Source organism: Babylonia areolata, chromosome 18, assembly GCF_041734735.1.
Source record: "Babylonia areolata isolate BAREFJ2019XMU chromosome 18, ASM4173473v1, whole genome shotgun sequence".
In the NCBI taxonomy this organism is placed as follows: Eukaryota; Metazoa; Mollusca; class Gastropoda; order Neogastropoda; family Buccinidae; genus Babylonia; species Babylonia areolata.
The window spans coordinates 26,510,460-26,529,600 of NC_134893.1; the positions used below are offsets into that span (position 1 = coordinate 26,510,460).

The following is a 19,141-nucleotide window of genomic DNA, read 5'->3' on the forward strand; positions in this document are numbered from 1 at the left end:
GTGTTACTGTGCTGTATATACATCTGCCGTTTCTTCAGGGTTGGTTCTTTTTAACAATAGATTCGATTTGGAAACATATTTGGGTGGAAAACTGCTGGAATGTACAATTAACTGTCGTAATGCACAGAACCCCTTTTGGAGCAGGAAGGGGCATTGTGTAGGGGCTTTGATAATCGAGCATTAATTTTGACATCTCTCTCTCTCTCCCCCTCCACCCCTCTCTCTCTCCTTCCTTCCCTGACACACACACACACACACACACACACACACACACACACACACACACACACACACACACACACACACACACACACACACACACACACACACACATACACACACATACACACTTTAAACATTTCTGTCCTGTTATAGATTGGGTGATGCCGTGCACTCCATGTTGTAATGAGTTCCTGTAAGTTTCGTTTCTTTATAGCACTATCGACCACAAACAAAATCCTTATTCTGTTCTTCTTTTTCTTTTCCTCTATCTTTCTTCTTCATTCTTTCTTGTTGACTCTAGACCGAAGTGCTCGATGCATATATGTTGACGCATGTGTGTCTTATACCCAGTTATTGTGATGCAAACCAGATTGAACTTCGGTATGAATAAATTATTGACAGACCCGAAACACGATTTTCGAGGCCAGATATTGTCAATAAAACCCCCAAAAGAACTTCGGCTTACGTTTCTCTAAGTTAAATGTTTTATCTGAGTGTTTCTGTTCGTTATATTCTGGAGTTAGATATATATAACATGAAAAGTGACCTTTATCAATCCGTCCAACACGTGTACAGACAAACTAAATTGTAATGTATACTCCGTGTGTAGTTGTTGTGTTATGGGAATAATCTTTTATCATTATTGTTAATCTTATGTCTATTATTATGTTTATATCATTTTTATTATTATCATCATTATCATTATTGTTATTGCATATTTTGGTTATTATTACTATCATTATTATGATTGTTATTAGTTTTTGGATGCGTATGTGTGTACAAGAGTGCGCAAGTTCGCTGAACGTGGCCAGTTTTCTTTTCGTTTTCTTATTTTTTTCTTTTTTTAATTTTTTTTTAACTACTTTCCTTCTGTACATCTTTCTGCTGATTGTGCCTGTTTATCCGCTTGCTTACTTGACTGTGTTTGTTTCATTTCATTTATGTTTACTTTCATATACCTATATATTGTTAATGCTAACTTATCTTTTTGTTTACTTGGTTTCATCAATTCTCTCTCATTTATGTTCACTTCTGTAAACGCGTATTTAAGTTTTAGAGGTTTTTCTGCTTTTTTTTCCAATCAGAGTTGTTTTTTCATTTATCTATTTATGTTCAGTTACAGTATGGTATGCATCACTTATCACAGGATCTCTCTCTCTCTGTCTTTCTATAGCTCCTCTGCATGTGTGTGTGTGTGTGTGTGTGTGTGTGTGTGTGTGTGTGTGTGTGTGTGTGTGTGTGTGTGTCCTGCGTCTGCAAAGGAAAACCACACAACAAAAGCAAAACGAGAAATTGTAGAAAAAACGTAACTATTGTGGTGTCTTCAAGCTCTTTCTGTTCAGCACTATCCTTACTTCTCCTCTGCTGTATTGTTAATATAATAACTGTAACCCTTTCTCTTTCTGCCGAACAGTGGTCTCGTCTGCTGGCGCCCATGTTGTCCATAACATTTAATTAAAAGGTAGTCTACCTGTGTATACCTGTCGTGTTCTAGTTACTATTGTGTTGCAGCCCACAATTTTTAAAAATTTCAAAAACAATTGCCGTTGTTGCTGCCCGCCATGCGTGTTGCCGTTCAGGAGGTGTCGTTGCAGGATAAGTCCCTGACCCTTCCTCTTTATAACCCCTCACGCCAACCCTGTCCCTCTCTACCCCCTCTCCCCACCCCAAGCCAGTCCCTGTACACCCCTCACTCCAACCCTGACGTTCCCTCCCTACACATCACCCAAGCCTGTCCCTCCCCACCCCTACCCTGTCCCTCCCCACCCCAAACCCTGCCCCTGACCCCAACTTTGTCCCTCTCTCCCTACCCCTCACACCAGCTCTGTCCCTCCCCACCCCCACCCCTGTTCCTCCCCCACCCCTCACTCCAACCTTGTCCCTCTCTTCCTACCCCTCACCCCAACCCTGCCCCTCCCCAACCTTGTCCCTCTCTTCCTACCCCTCACCCCAACCCTGTCCCTCCCCAACCTTGTCCCTCTCTTCCTACCCCTCACCCCAACCCTGTCCCTCTCTTCCTACCCCTCACCCCAACCCTGTCCCTCTATTCCTACCCCTCACCCCAACCCTGTCCCTCTCTTCCTACCCCCCACCCCACCCCAACCCTGTCCCTCCCCAACCTTGTCCCTCTCTTCCTACCCCTCACCCCAGCCCTGTCCCTCTCTTCCTACCCCTCACCCCAACCCTGTCCCTCTCTTCCTACCCCTCACCCCAACCCTGTCCCTCTCTTCCTACCCCTCACCCCAACCCTGTCCCTCTCTTCCTACCCCTCACCCCAATCCTGCCCCTCCCAAACCTTGTCCTTCTCTTCCTACCCCTCACCCCAAAACTGTCCCTCCCCACCCCACCGCAACCCTGTTCATCTCTCCCCAACCCTGCTTCTCCCCAACCCTACCCCTCACCCCAACCTTGTCCCTCTCTTCCTACCCCTCACCCCAACCCTGTCCCTCCCTACCCCTCACCCCAACCTTGTCCTTTTCTTCCTACCCCTCACCCCAACCCTGTCCCTCCCTACCCCTCACCCCAACCCTGTCCCTCCCCACCCCACCGCAACCCTGTCCATCTCTCCCCAACCCTGCCTCTCCCCAACCCTACCCCTGACCCCAACCTTGTCCCTCTCTTCCTACCCCTCACCCCAATCCTGCCCCTCCCCAACCTTGTCCCTCTCTTCCTACCCCTCACCCCAACCCTGTCCCTCCCCAACCTTGTCCCTCTCTTCCTACACCTCACCCCAACCCTGCCCCTCCCCAACCTTGTCCCTCTCTTCCCCTCACCCCAACCCTGTCCCTCCCCACCCCAACCCTGTCCCTCCCCACCACAACCCTGTCCCTCCCCACCCCCGACCCCCGAGAGAAGGACAATGTATTGTAGTAAACCAAGTTTTTAAACCGTTGTGTCAGCTTTATTAATCAGAACCTAAATGGAACTTAGATTTTCGTTGTACATAAAAGGTCATCTGTCTGTCTTTTCTATGGTTTTACTCGGTTTTATTAAAAATTACAGATGATTTTCCTGCTGGTTCGGGGGTGGGACGGGGGTACGATTGGGGGTGGAAGGGGAGACTTACCGGAACTTCTGTTGTTTGTGCTGTTTATTTTTTATTCATTTATTTATTTATGATAATTACTGTGAGCACATGCGTGTCTAATTCTTCTTGTAATCGATAGTGAAAGCGATGAAAAGACGAGCAGTACAGTATACATAAGAGGCCAGATGTTGGGTGTTTTTTTTTAATTTATTTTTTTAATTTATTTAAGTCTGGGAGGGTGGGTAAAGGTGTACTAGTTTCTTGACAATGAAGAAAATATCCCCACTTTGTCCATTTGTACATATGTGAATTGTTGTTGTTTTACAAAATCAGAGTTTGTTTGTCATCTGCTGCTCTCGCTTTGTTCGGCTTTGTGATATTACATTAGGAGATGTTCTGCTTTGTTTTGTTTGTTGATATTATTTTTGTTGTTTTTCTTTTGGCTGTTCACCTCGAAAAGTTAATGTATTATCCGGGTATTACATTGGTAGGTATACAACAGATTCACCCTGTTTATAAGAGATTATTTACTGTTATACTGCTGAAACAAAAATAAATAGTTGTGCAGTGGAGTTTTTCTTTGTTTGCTTTTATTGGTGTGTGATTGTGTGTGTGTGTGTGTGTGTGTGTGTGTGTGTGTGTGTGTGTGTGTGTGCGTGTGTGTGTTTTGGTGTGTGTGTGTGTGTGTGTGTGTGTGTGTGTGTGTGTGTGTGTGTGTGTTTTGGGTGTGTGTGTGTATGTGTGTGTGTGTGTGCGTGTTTTGGTGTGTGTGTGTGTGTGTGTGTGTGTGTTCGTGTGTATATGTGTGTTAGTAAGTTTGTGTGTGTGTGTGTGTGTGTGTGTGTGTGTGTGTGTGCATGCGTGCTTATGTATATGCTTAAATGTATGCGTACCCACATGTTCCTCCGTATGCATGTATGCTTGCATATTTTTGGAGGTGACTGCCTATGTATTGCGTGCAAGAAAAGTGTTTTTTCCTTCTTCTTCTACTTCTTCTTTGTGTATGTGCAACCCCTCCAGTCCCTGTGAAATCTGACATGAGGCTAAATACACAATATCCATCCACGTTCGTTCACACTGTCTCTCCTCTTTCTTTCTCTCTGCCAATCTCACACACCCCTTACACCTAAATATAATGTCCAGACCCATCCAAAAGCACCGATCAATCAAATCTTTACTGAAAAAATGGATATTATAAACAAGGCAAGATACTCCTCAAATCAATCACCAATGAAAAAAACAAATCCAGCAATGTGACATACCATGACTCAGTCGTCGTAAATACACAATCCTGTAGCTTTTCTTGATGAGCTCTACTAAGGTAATTCAAAACCAAGCCATAAAATGGTAACAATTTTACATCTTCCACTCCTACCTAGCCAGATAGATAAGTAGATTTTTCTTTTATCCCCTTGAACTGAATTGCAGTACATAGAATGCATTACAGCATTCTGACGTCATCAAGGGACAATTTCATGCGTCATCTTAAAGGACATTAAAGGAAAAGGATTTGTCGTTGGTAATGACACAATTTTTATGATACACTAGGACTCAAAATTTACGAATTTGTCCACCATTCCGGTTTTTTTTTTTTTTTTTTTTTTTAATAACGTATTTATTTATTCTTGATACCTTCGTGCTTATTATTATTATTATTATTATTATTATTATTTGTCTTGTTTTGGTTTCTTAAAACTGTTTTACCTTATTTGTCAAACTTCATTATTCATTGATTATTTATTTTGTATCGTTGTCTTTCAAAAATGGTTGAAGGTGTGTGACGACAGAATTAGGGATATGTCTGACCTTTTTATGAATAACCAGAAATCTCGATGGACCATGAAACATGCCATTCGCACACTGTATTTGATATGGACTCGGGAATAAATATGTGTATAATAAATGATAAAGTATGGATAAGATCAAGTGCCCACCCAATTCATCAAGCTTAATATTTCGAAAAAGAGTAGTGGAAAGGAAAACACATTCATTTCTGAAGATAAATATACCTTAAACGCGTGTGTTCGTTTTTTTTGTTTTGTTTTGTGTGTGTGTGTGTGTGTGTGTGTGTGTGTGTGTGTACTACCAAGAGAGTTAAAGAATAAAGAAAACAATCAACAAACTAAATTGTGACAAAAGAGCGTTTATGTAAAACATCATTAGGCACTGCGATAACACTGTTATTCAGCGGTTGCTGCATTTTTGTTTGACAGGCCCAATATTGCCTCTTTTTTTGTAACCAATGTTTGAAGTTGTGGCTGCTTCATTCAAGAACAATCAGTGAATAAAAAAAAGGAAAGTATGATAGTAAAGTTGTAAATAAATTGTGACAAACAAACCCTTCATACTTTGTCAAGGGCAATAAGTGAAGAGAAAGCCACAATGGTGATTTTTGTGTTAAAAACAAAACACAAAAGTCTAGTCTTTGAAAGAAAAGGAACAAATAAATTAATGGAAAACGCCTTTTCATGGCAGTTTAAAGAAAAAAAGTTCTTGGTCGTTGAACAAAATGATTATGAAAACAATGTTAATATTTACAGCGCCTATTCTCTAAACAGGGCTCAAGGCGCTTAAGACTGGTCTACATTGATACTGAGATAAGATTGATTAATGAAAAGGAAACACGGCTTAAATATTGTATCAACATGAAGTTGGACACTTCTACAGCACCGTCCACCAAAAACGCCAAGGGAATAAAACGACAGCATTTTACGATAAAAATATAATTTAAAAAGAAAGAAAGAAAAGAACACTCCCACCCCCCGAAAAAAACAAAAATAAAACAAAACAAAACAACAACAACAAAAAAACACATCACAGCTGTTCCGAAAAATTGCATTTTATATCAAAGCCTCCCCTCCAAACTGTCCCTCCTAAAGTTCGTCAACAGTGCAAACACCTTCAGACTACAATGTTTACCTAATTAAGCTGTTTGACACTTTTGTTGTTATTTTTCTCAACCTCAAATTACTCTGTGTGTGTGTGTGTCTGTGTGTGTATGTGTTTTGATTTTTCATAAAGACTTAGATACAAATCAGTGTTAAGCTGAAATAACCGATTAGCGAAGCACATACTTATCGTTCCTGTGTCTGGTGTAGGCCTACTGGTAAAGGTCTGCTGACCATTCATGTTTTAAATTCACACTTTTTTCCATGTACCACCTTCCCTCTTTCCCTGACTATGCCCCACCCCATGACACCGCACACACACACACACACACTGACACACACACACACACACACACACACACACACACACACACTGTCCTCCTCAGAGATACGATACGGTTTTCATATCTCCCCCCCCCCCCTCTCCCCCTCACAAAAAAAGTACCAGCAACAACTAAAACAATAAAGAAAAGCCTATGCATATCAAAATGCACCCAAAACCAAAGGCAAAACATTTTTAATCACGGTAACATTTGCAGCATTTTGTTAGTCAAAAGCAATTTCATTTTGTGGTCCCAAACAAAGCTTTCCCTTCCGTTCTATTGCATCTTCTCTTCTTTATTTTTTTCTTTAACAAAGCCGCATTCTCATGATCTGTACAACCCATTCCAAACGATTTCATAGAATAAAAAACCAGCGACATACAGTAAAGGAAATACAGAGATCCTACTTTTCACCTTACGAAAAATTCCATCAACCTGACTAACTACACTGAAACGACTGGTGTGTGTTGTGGTGGTACCCACCTAAGTGAATGAAAAAACAACAACAAAAAAACCCAACTCCAAACCCCCCAAAAAGCAGTTCTTCAGGGATGCATGGCAACTAGAGGGGGAGAGTAGTAGGTTGGGGATGGCGAGGTGATATATATATATATATATGTGTGTGTGTGTGTGTGTGTGTGTGTGTGTGTGTGTGTGTGTGTGTGTGTGTTCCTTTGGTAAGGGGCAGTAACAGGTTGTTGGTGTTGTAAGGATTTTTTTTTTTTTTTTTTTTTTTTTTACTTTTTGTCGAATGTGCCCTTGTTTTTGTAGTTTGCAACGTAGCCGTCATCTGCAACCACATCTTCTCTCCCCTCTTTCCCTTTGCCTTTGCCACCCGCATCGAACCTCTGACTGTGGGAGCCGGTGTACTTGGAGGTGTCTGTCAGACGGTCTACTACCGCGGCGTTCTTGGTGGTCTGCAAGCAGTGATTAATCAAATGTAATTAATCATGGATTACTCTAAACTATTACGCCCGTATCATCATCATCATGATTAATACCACCACCACCACCACCACTACTACCACCACCATCACCACCACCACTAATAATAATAATAATAATAATAATAATAAATGATAAAAATAATAATAATAATAATAATAATAATAGTAATAATAATAATAATAATAATAATAAGAAGAAGAAGAAGAAGAAGATAACAACAACAGTAATCATCATCACCATCACTATTATTATTATTATTATTATTATTATTATCATCATTAATATTATTACCATTACTATCATAATTATTATTGTTGTTATGATTATTTTCTTATTATCATCATTTATTATTATCACTATCGCTTTGTTGCCGTTGCAAGCATTGACGATGTGTAGATAATTGTTAGCATCAAACAACTATTAGCATCAAACAGCAAATATTATTATATTTATCATTATCATTATCATCAATATGAATATCATTATCGTTGTTGTTGCTAGCATTGACGACGTTTTGATAATTGCTAAAATCAAGCAACTATCTTTAGAATGAAAAAAAAAAAATCCTCATCATTATCATTATTAATATTATGCTCATTATCATCACTATTATCATTAGTACTGCTAGCGTCGACAATGCTTTAATGACAGCATCAACATCGAACAACTTTCAGTCTCATCCAAACCTCGCCATCATTATCCTGATAGGAACAGTAATGACAATGATGAAAATAACTATGACAATAATATTTGTAGTAATGGTAACAAACTCAACAACAACACAACAATACTACTACTCAATGTATGAATACCATTGATGATAATATCAATGATATTAACAACAATAACAACAACAATTATAATAATAATCTTAACTGTACACTTGAATGCCAAACAGAGCGCCCTGCATGGTCACAGACCTGTATGATTTTCAATTCTCATTTCACGGCATCCAACGAACGATAAGCCTGATCAAAACTAATATCGCATTGTCGCCCCTAGTCTACACCACCTTTTGCAAGCGAGCAACCCAGTCGCCAACAGTCTTAACATTAGGCAAATATGGGAATAGGCGAATCCGGATGAAAGCGAACCACCCACCCACCCATTGACTGACTGACTGGCTGGTTGACTGATCCCCCCCCCCCCCCCACACACACACACTCCCCATCCCCCCCCCCCCCTTCCCGTCCCTTTCAACCTGACTCAACTCACCGTGCCAGCCTTCATTCCCGCCAGCTTTGTATTCAGCTTTCCCTTCATCTTTTTCAGCTCCTCCACAGCTTTGGGTTCTTGGGGGGCTTTGGCTTTGACTTTCATGGCTGCCACTTCAGGCAACACCTTACAGCGGAAATCCTCGTCAGTGATCTTCTTTCTGGAACACACACACACACACACACACAAACACGCGCGCACGCGCAGGCATGCACGCACACACACACAGACACACACACACACACACACACGCACACACACGCACGCACGCACGTACACACACATGCAAGCAGGCAGACAGGCAAGCAAGCAAGCAAGCACACACACACACACACACACACACACACACACATATAACACAAAAACATACACAAACACCACACACGTGCGCACATGCACTCAAACATACGCACGCAAATGTATGGCGCATACAGTAGTAAATTACTTAAGAAAACAACAACAAAAACAACAACCCTTTTTGTCTTCCTTAACAGACCATCCACGCTCCAAGAAATGAACTGCATGCAGAGTAAGTTAAGATGAACAGACAGAGCAAAAGGTCGGAAAAAAAAGACGACAGAGCAAGCTCAGAGAAAAGGACCGCAGGTCTACACATAAAACTAATTCCATGACTGTGGGAACAGAGTGTGAGCCAGAACAGTGCACAACAGTGCTCCCCCAAGAAACAGACAATGGAATAAACTCTGACGAACAGACAGATACCAGTGTAAGCATCGCAGAGAAGCAGACAATGAAAAAGGTAAGCTTACAAGTAAAGACAAGCGACAGAATGAGCGTGGAGGAACTTAGAGTCACGGCGGTAATCGAGGAGGAATAGACGTCTGAACAACGATCGTCAAAGCTAACTTTCTTTGTCTCTGGGAACAGATCGTCAACAGTATCAGCTTCCGCGAGAAGCAGACAAGACTCTAGAGTAAGCTGAGATTCAGATGAATACACAAATGACAAGAGAAGCAATGTCTGTCTGCCTGTCTGTCTGTCTGTCTGTTTGTCTGTCTGTATGTACGCATTATAACTGGTTCCGACAAGACCTGCGAGAAGAAGGAACAGAAGTACCAGCAAGCCAGGCAGCTCATCCAACAGAGGCTTCGCCAGATGAAGAACAATTAGTGGGAAATGAAAGCAGAAAGTCTGCAATCTGTGGCTGATATCAATGACATGAAGACATTTCACGAGAGCCTTTGCACCATCTGGACCAAGGGCAACACTGTCAACACCCATTCGTGCTTCTGAGCAGACCACACTGCTGACAGATGAGACTGGCATCCTTGCTCGCTTGGCTGAGCACTTCAATGTTCTCTTGAATATAGACTCATCAATATATGAAGAAACAATCGCAGCGCTCCCCCAACTGCCAGTAAAGGAATCTCTGGCAGATCCACACTCCAGTGCAAAGACTGCGAAGGCTCTGAAGCAGACCACGTCATAAAAAAGCACAAGGAGCAGATGGAATTCCAGCTGACATCTACAAGAACGGAGGCGAGGTACTCCTGGAAAAGCTGACCACTCTCTTCCAGTCCATATGGGAAAAGGGAGAAGTGCCCCAAGACTTCAAAGACTTCCCTTGTACACATCTACAAGAGAAATGGTGATAAAGCGTCCTGTGACGATCATTGTGGGATTTCCCTCTTGTGCAATGCAGGGAAGATTCTTGCCAAGACAGTCTGGAGCAGACTCATCACCCACATAGCAGACTCCATCGTCCCTGAATCACAGTGTGGGTTTTGTGCAGGCAGGGGCACAACTGACATGGTGTTTGCTGTTCGCCAGCTACAGGAGAAATGCCGTGAGCAGAATCAGGACCTCCGCATGGTGTTTGCTGATCTCATCAAAGCCTTCGACACCGTTAATCGGACTGGCCTGTGGAAGATCCTTCACAAGTTTGGTTGCCCAGAAATACTCATTTCACTGATGGCATGCAGGCGAGGGTGCACAGAAACGGAGATACCTCTGACCCATTCCCGCACTCCCATGAAGAGATCCTGTGCATCACATATCGCTTTGCAAGGGCCTGTCGACGCTTTGGACTTGCAATAAGTCCAGGTAAGACCGAGGCCATGTTCCAGCCTTCTCCGGAGCTGTCAGTGATCCACCATCACCTGTCGTCATCACCAACACAGAGATCAAAACTGGTCCTGAAGATGTGTGGCCTATCCAGCATTGAGCATACTCATCAAAAGCCAGCTCCTCTATGAACAAATGATGGAAATACAGCGTGACCAAGGAGGGCATCTAAAGAGATACAAAGACACCTTGAAAGCCAACCCTCAGAAGCTGCAACATCGACACTGCTTCCTGTGAAGATGTCGCCAAACAGTGGCTGCTACACAGTGGATGCAACGGTGTACCCAAGGCACAAAGACATTCCAGCGCAACAGAGCAGCCGCCATCCAGGAAAACGGGGCCCATCCTTGCAGGACTGCATTCCATGCAACGTCTGTTTACGACTTAGTCCCTCAGGAAGTGGTCTTCATTCCCACATGACGACACACATGAGCAACTGACCTGCCTTCCTACTCATCCGTCGAACATGATGAGAGAGTCTATGTATGTATGTATGTATGTATGTATGTATGTATGTATGTATGAATTTACTTATGTATGTATGTGAGTATTATAACTGCCCTTCATTAATATCATCATCATCATCATCATCGTCGTCGTCGTCTTAATTTCGCTCACGTCTTCTTGTCCTGGTACTTGGGCAGGATGCTGGCCTCGCAGCAGCTGATGGTAGTCTGGCTCTCTCCCAGGCCGTCTTTCAGGATCTTGCGGATGGTGGTGCCTTTGCCCTGCTTCTTTTCCGCATCGCTCAACTTGGATGCGTGCTCTTTCTCCACGCACATGTGGAAGAACTCGTCGCAAGCCGCGTCCAAATCAGCTGAGTCTGCCTCTGCCATCTCTTCTTCTCCTTCTCCTTGTACGTCCTCGTTTTAGTCAGTCGTCGAGCTGCATGTGTGGAGAAATAAACACAATATAGTAATACAGTAATGCGTGTATTTGTCACACATACACATGACATTGCGTGCACATAGTGACGGACACACAGACATTTTCTTATGTACGGTGCACGGTAAAGCGTGTTAACGCGCGCGTGCGTGCGTGCGTGCGTGCGCGCGCGCGCGCGCGTGTGTGTGTGTGTGTGTGTGTGTGTGTGTGTGTGTGTGTGTGTGTGTGTGTGTGCATGTGCGCGTGCGTGCGTACGAATGGATACACGAAAAATATTTTAAAGTAAAAGAGAGAGAGAGAGAGAGAGGGGGAGGGAGGGAGAGAGTGGCAGGCAGACAGACAGAAACTTAAACAAAGAATAGCTAGCATCACAAAAAAGGAAAAGAGGTGCATGCAAACAAATCTTCCAGTGTAGAATATCATTTACAAAGAAGCTAACACTACAACAACAACAAAATGATAATAATAGATAAACGTTGACGTGATATATTAAGGAGACTTTGGACTCTTCCGAGAAAACAGCAAACACGAACCAGTTGAAATAATCTCAGCTCAAGTCCGAAGAAGTAAAGCCACGGACCATTTCGATTATCTCTGAAGTCTCAATATATGAAAATATATCCGTTTGTTATGCATGGTAAGACATGCAGTTCCGTCACCTGTGGGCTTATCAGATATCTCAGCAAAGTATCCGTCACTGCTAGGAGACAACCAACCAATCATAATTTAGCGGCGTTCTCTTCCTCATTGTCCAGTGACTGCCCCAAACTGTCCACGAATGATTCCTTTAAGGGAAGCGTCAGAAGAGATCGGTATTCTGCTAGGCAGAAACGATGGTAACCTACGTCATCATTATCTGATAATCATAGGGTTATCTGATAACGAACGTGTTGCTGCTGCTGCTGCTGCTGAGAATATGACAAAGGGAATAAAACCGTGAGACACGTTGTTTGATTACATTGGAGTAGCTGAAAGATTGTTTCACGTGTGCAGAAACAAGCTTTTGGCACAGTAACGTGGGTAAAAGACAATAAGAAGAAGAAGAAGAAGAAGAAGAAATAAACATGTATAGCTAAAAAGCAAACCAAGTAATGCCAAGTAATAATTTCATAAACAAATGATTGTATTTTCACCTACTGCCTGGGGGTCCTAAAAAGAATCCAAGGGATTACAAACATGTGTGAGCACACCATGAGTTGTAAGTTCAGCTGCCGGCAAACAAACCAGCACTGACAGGGGAAGTGTAATGAATAGCAGCATTTACTCATATCTTCTTCTAATTATCATCATCATCAGCAGCAGCAGCAGCAGCACCAGCAGTAGCAACTGAAGTAGTAGTAGTAGTAGTAGTAGTAGTAGTAGTAGTAGTAGTAGTAGTAGTAGTAATTATTGATACTTGCCGAACCCATTTCTTCAATAAGAGACCCAAATCTAAGCGCTTTACAAGCGCAGTCATTTGCAGAACAGACTGCCTTCCTGGGTAGAACCGACTAATAGCTGCCTTCGGGCGCTCGTCATTCGTTTCCTGTATCATTCAGTCAGGCTTCAGTCGCACGCGCTCGCATCACAAGTACATTCTATCTATAGAGTTGATATTTTTCTGCATAATTTTGCCAGGGACAACCCTTTAGTTGCTGTGGGTTCTTTAACGAGCGTTAAGTGCTTCCTCCTGCACACGGGACTTTGGTTTATGATCTCAGCCGAATGACTAGCTAGTTAGACTCAAGGTATAGTGGAGGGGGAGAAAAACACTGGTGAGAGTGGGATTTGAACCCATGTGGTCAGGTTCTCGCGATTTCTATGCGGATGCGTTACCACCAGCTACCACACCACTCAGTTTACACAGATGTCCCATCCATATACAGACTTTTTTCTCTCTTTTTATTGGTATGTGTTATTATTTATTTGACTAATCATTCCTTATCAGGACACAATAACAACCAAACAACAACAACAACACACACACGCACACACACACGCGCGCGCGCGCGCGCGCAGACGGTGCCTGACTAGGTTTAGTTGCCGGTGCTGCAAAGTGTAACAGCAAAGATGACGAGTGAGTCAGTCAATGTTCTGTTGTTGTTGTTTTTTTCAGTGCCAAGAATTTCACCTCAAGCCCTACACACCCTATTCCCTGACTTCACACCCACACAGACCCCCCCCCTCCCCCCCAGCCCCCCACCCCACCACCCTTCCTCAATCCCTCCCAGCCCAAGCTATACATACATAGTCTTGTAGAAGAGACTTGTTTCTTTGGCACAAACAAGCAAATAGCACACAGGGAATGGTGGGTGTCGGGGTGGGGTGGGGAGACTGGGTGGAGTGGCGGGGGGCTAGGGGGGCGGGGAGGAGTGTAAACGTTTGAGCAAGTCAAGCTGGCCATTGAATGAATGCTAACTTTGCACCATGCAGTCTGAACCGGACAGCCCCATTGGAGAAAAGAAACCGTGTTTTTGTTTCTTTGTTTGGTTGTGTGTGTGTGTGTGTGTGTGTGTTTCTATATATCTGGCACAGACACCGCTGTCGCCGTTTATAGCTTTTGAAAGCATTATTTTAACAGAGTGACGCCTCTCTTTGTGTGCGACTGAATGTGGCATTCTCTCCCTCTCTCTCTCTCTCTCTATTCCGTGACCTGCGCATGCTACAACACGTAGGCTAAAACGAGATCGTTCAAGATTGCTCAGACACATTCCTACTGTTCGTTTTTTTTTAATCTTTTTAATTTTTTTTATTTTTATTTTTATTTTTGACCAAGAACCCCTCGTGAGGGAAGAAAAGCACTAATAACAAGCGCCTGTTGTCAACACCCTCGCTGCGCAAATCATTGCAGCGAGCGAAGCGATAACTGACTGCATGAAGCGGCGGTGAGTGCACGTTTGTGCACGCTCAGTAAGTGGGCGTTGCGGCGCGGCGCGGCGTTTCATGGTTAGTCACACACCCCAACTTGCAGTGGAAGCGGCAGAGTCGTGTCATAAGAACTCTCACTTCCAAAGTGTAAACAATTTTGTTTTGCCCCCCCCCCCCTCCCCCGATCCCCCCATCCCCCGTCCCTACACACACACACACACACACACACACACACACACACACACACACACACCTTTCGTTTTTCCTATTCCTCTTGATTTCTTTTTTCCTTTACGTTTTATTTGATACGCTAGAAGCCAATCGGCACATTCAAAGAAGCAGATAACGTATCATATAACTGCTGAATAGCATTTGAGACTATTTCGAGACACCCATTGTTGACATAATGATCATGGCTGGCATAATTATATATTCATATATTCATAGTGTGGTGGGAATCGGAAGCAGGGATCTGGTAGAGGGTGTTGGGGGATAGGCGGGGGGTGCCCCATGTATTCCGTCATTTTGAACGACGTAAACGTTGTTTTTTGTTTTGTTTTTCAGTTCATATTTTTGCATGCATGTGACTGACTGGTGTGAAGGTGCTTTGATTTGCCACTGCACAAGACTTAGCACCATATAAATACTTATTATTATTATTATTATTATTATTATTATTATTATTATTGTCATTATTTAACAAGTACTCTGTTGTCGGGTTACATTCTGATGAGCGATTCTGCCTTCCAGCGGGTGTGTATTGTATCAACAAGTACTCAGTGGACGCCGTGGCCCTGTGGTAAATACAGTACGACTTGGAAGCGAGTGTCCAAGTGTTCGAGTGCCGTGCATGTACAGACCTGGATTTTTACTTCCTTCTTCCACTGCCAGACCTTGAGTGGTAGTCTGGGTACCGGTCTTTCGGATGAGACGATATACCCGGGTCACGTGTGCAGCTTTGCGCACGACCCGCACCCCCTGCCCCCAACCACAAAAACAACAACAAAAAACAACAACAACAAAAAACAAAAAAACAAACACACACACACACACACACACACACACACACACACACACACACACACACACACACAAACACCACCACCAACAACAACAAAAAACAAACAAACAAAAAAACACGCGAGCAAAAGGGTTGTTCCTGGCAAAATTACGGAGGAAAAATTAACTTTGTGAGGAAAGCAAATACATTTGAAGACAGAACAGAAGAAGAAGAAAAAAGATGGGTGGTGCTGCATTGTGGGAGAGAAACCTCAACTTCATGGACAACATTGTGACAAAAACAACAACAATAACAACAATAAAATGTGACAATAAAATAAAACACAGCACAAATCCTGAACTTTTATGACAGCAGCCTTTTTATTTTCTTCTTAAGGCGTGTGGTTTGCAGAAGTGTGTCTGGCCGTGTCCTAGCACGAAAAACCGTCACACAGTCCTCAGTTTCATCACTCGTACTATAAACACCCCCACGGGGGAAAAAAAGTTTTCAATGTTCCACAGTGCCAGACCAACCCCCAAGAGCAGAAAGCTGCATTCTCACAGGTCGTGTAATCTCCAGCCACCCTCCTCCAGTCGACCCCCCACTCCCTTCCGTTTCCAAAGAAAGCCGTACTATCTCAGTGTAACAACACCTCAATATTATGTTAATGTTAGATTGCGTAGCATTAATAATAATAATAATAATAATAATAATAATAATGGTATTTAAAAAGCGCTGAATCTTGTGCAGAGACAAACCAAAGCGCTTTCGCACCAGTCATTCACACGCATGTATAACTCTAAAACTGTAGAAAACTAAAGACAAGGAAGGGCAAGGCAAAGGAAGCTATTTTGGGAAGAGGTGGGTTTTAAGGCCAGACATGAAAGCTGGGTGTGACTTGACGAAGCGAAAGAGGAAGTTCATTCCAATCGCAAGGTCCTGAGACAGAGAAAGAACGGCGGCCAACAGTCGAGTGTTTGAATCTGGGTATGTGTAAACAGAGTGGATCCGAAGCCGATCGTTGTGGGCGAGATGGAGTGTAGAGGTGAAGGCAGCCGCAGAGATAGGAAGGGGCAGTTTTGTGAATGCATCTATAACATAGAGTGCTTATCTTGTACTTTATTCGGTGTGTGTTAAACTACTAACTCACGCACGGAAGTAGTAGGCCTCCTTCGGTCATGGCTGACCATGGATAGAGTATATCTAATTAGGCTGTCTGCTTGGACCAAGCAGCGTGTCGCCTGTGACTATAGAGACCGATGCGAGAGAGACACATGTGTAAGCTGATACTGGACTGTGATGATGCTGATGCACGCAAGTAGGTCACTATAAAAAAATGTATCCATGCCGTTCAAGAGATAGAGCGTTCAACCAGCGACACGTGTGCAGATGAAAACATATTGAGGTGTCTGCTTTTGTCTGTTTCCACTTTAATCACTGCCATTATCCCTTTAATAACATGAAATTCGTTCTTAAACTTGCGCTGCATATATCGTTTCAATCTTTTTTTCTTTCTTTTTTTTTAAGTGGGTTTATAACGCTTGGAATTACTATGGTAAAACAGAAACGAAAGTAGAACTGAAATGAATTCAACAAGCGCAAAATAGAAGAAGAAAAAAAAGTGCTAATCATCACACCAACATGCGTTGTACATGTCCGCTTTTTCACACAATGTCGTAAAGGGACGGAGACAACCAGGATTAAAAAAGAAAAGAAAAAAACAACAGGTTTCTGGAAGACTGGCTGCGTCTGAGGTCTATCAATGTTGGGTGCCACGGTTAAGGTCGTTCTACTCCAGTGGATTCCGCGAAAACAAACTGACGTTGGTAGTTCAGTGGCTGAGTACCAGGTAATATGTAACGCATGGCTTAAGTGGTAATAGGGTCTGTTTTGGACTCCTTTGTGTGGTTGTTTACTTGTGTGTGTGTGTGTGTGTGTGTGTGTGTGAGAGAGAGAGAGAGAGAGAGAGGGGTTCATAGGGAGGGATTTTCCAACGCGATAAACAGCAACCCCCCCCCCCCCCGCCCACCAACCACCACCTAAAAATGGTGACTGGACTCAAGTATATAAGTCAAAGAACTAACACCACCCTCCCCCTTCCCCTGTCACGAAGAAGTCTCAGTTAGGGGGGAAAAAAAGGTTTGTTAAACGAGACGCAAAGCAGAGGGTAACTATCGCCCTCCCTCCCTCCCTCATTAATTCCCCTCCTCTTCCTCACCCTCCCCTCCACCACATGACCCCCCCCCCAACCCCCCACCTTCCCTTTCTTTTTCATGTAACAGAGGATCGTCACACTGGTACTCATTCCGACTGAGTGAAGCCAACCAACGTTCTGAAATCCGAAAAAAAAAGTTTCAGTTTCAGTTTCAAGGGGATGATTCAGCATGCGGACTGATTCATACACACTACACCGCACCTGCTGTAGTACTGAAATGAAATAAAACAAAACAAAATAACATTTTAAAAAAAAACAACAACAAAAAAAACAAAGCAATAAAATAACAACCGTCGACCCCGTAAACTTGCGATGAGACGTGTCGGTGTGCTACAAGCTTTAGATGAAAGACGATCTTGGATGTGACAGCGCAGGGTAGATCAAATAGGAATCAGACAGTGTAGAATTCTATTCGATCCTTTCGTCAGTCAACGCAGCCACTGCTGCAATACAGGCTGAGCCCCGCCCCCCCCACCCCCCCCCCCCTCCACGCCCCTCCCCCCTCCCGGACCCCCTCCCACAAACCACTCCCCCGGAATTCTAGCTTGCCCGTCGTTACCGCGGTCTAAAAATAGTCCCGATCTTCCACTTTTCTCGTTCTCACCTTCGCCACTAACCCTCTACCTTCCAACTCCCACCCGTAACAAGCCTTGTGCCCCTCCCCCCCTCCCCCCCCCCCCCCACCCGGCCACTAGCCCTGCAAATACGTTTTCCCAGCACATAACTGGTCCTGCAAGAGCGCGCGGCCGTGTTTGGAAAACAGAGAGAGACAGAGACAGAGACAGAGAGACAGAGCGAAAAAGAGTCAGAGAAAGAGACAGACAGGCAGACAGACAGAGACAGAGATAGACAGTCAGAAGAGAGAGAGAGTGATAGAGAGAGTGAGAGAGAGAGAGTGAGTGAGAGAGAGAGAGAGAGAGAGAGAGAGAGAGAGAGAGAGATACATGGCACATTGATACCTGAATGTCATTGGCCATGCAGTCCTTATGATTATGTGAATGCACCAACATATTTCTTTTGTTTCATAACAAAATATTGTAATAAAGGAATGAATGATGGTGAAAGCAAAATAAACATTGAAACGAAATTAAAAAATAATTCCTTGAAGAAAAAATATATCTCCTCCAACCTCCCATCTCGCGGTGTGTGTGTGTGTGTGTGTGTGTGTGTGTGTGTGTGTGTGTGTCTGTGTCTGTGTCTGTGTGTCTGTGTGTGTCTGTGTGTGTTTTGTCTACTGTGCAGACATTCGATTGTTTACTGTTTTTGTCTCTGTGAACTTGTGTGGGTAGGCGACGCTGTTAACACACGAAATCAACATGGACATGTTTTAATGCGCCCTGTACAAGTCAGGTTCATTTATTCATCTGAGCAGTCCGGCGTATTAACCACCCTAAGCGTTTTTATTTGATCTTTTCTTTTTTTTTTTTTTTTAAACTGCACCCTGGCATTTATTTCAAGCAAAGGCACAAAATATCCTTATCAACA

At 43.4% G+C, this 19,141-nt stretch overlaps 1 protein-coding gene across 2 annotated transcripts in view; it reads right to left on the bottom strand.

Moving 5' to 3' along the window:
* Window positions 1-4,406: 4,406 nt before the first annotated feature.
* LOC143292612 (tubulin polymerization-promoting protein family member 2-like) overlaps window positions 4,407-19,141 on the bottom strand; it is a 22,122-nt gene continuing 7,387 nt past the window's right edge. For both annotated transcript variants that reach the window (XM_076603069.1, XM_076603068.1), the window contains exons 2-4: window positions 11,328-11,594; window positions 8,625-8,784; window positions 4,407-7,378 (exon numbers count right to left, since the gene is read on the bottom strand). In XM_076603069.1, the coding sequence (XP_076459184.1) occupies window positions 7,199-7,378; window positions 8,625-8,784; window positions 11,328-11,545 (558 nt within the window). In that variant the 5' untranslated portion in view covers window positions 11,546-11,594 and the 3' untranslated portion in view covers window positions 4,407-7,198. The remainder of the gene's footprint in view (window positions 7,379-8,624; window positions 8,785-11,327; window positions 11,595-19,141) is intronic.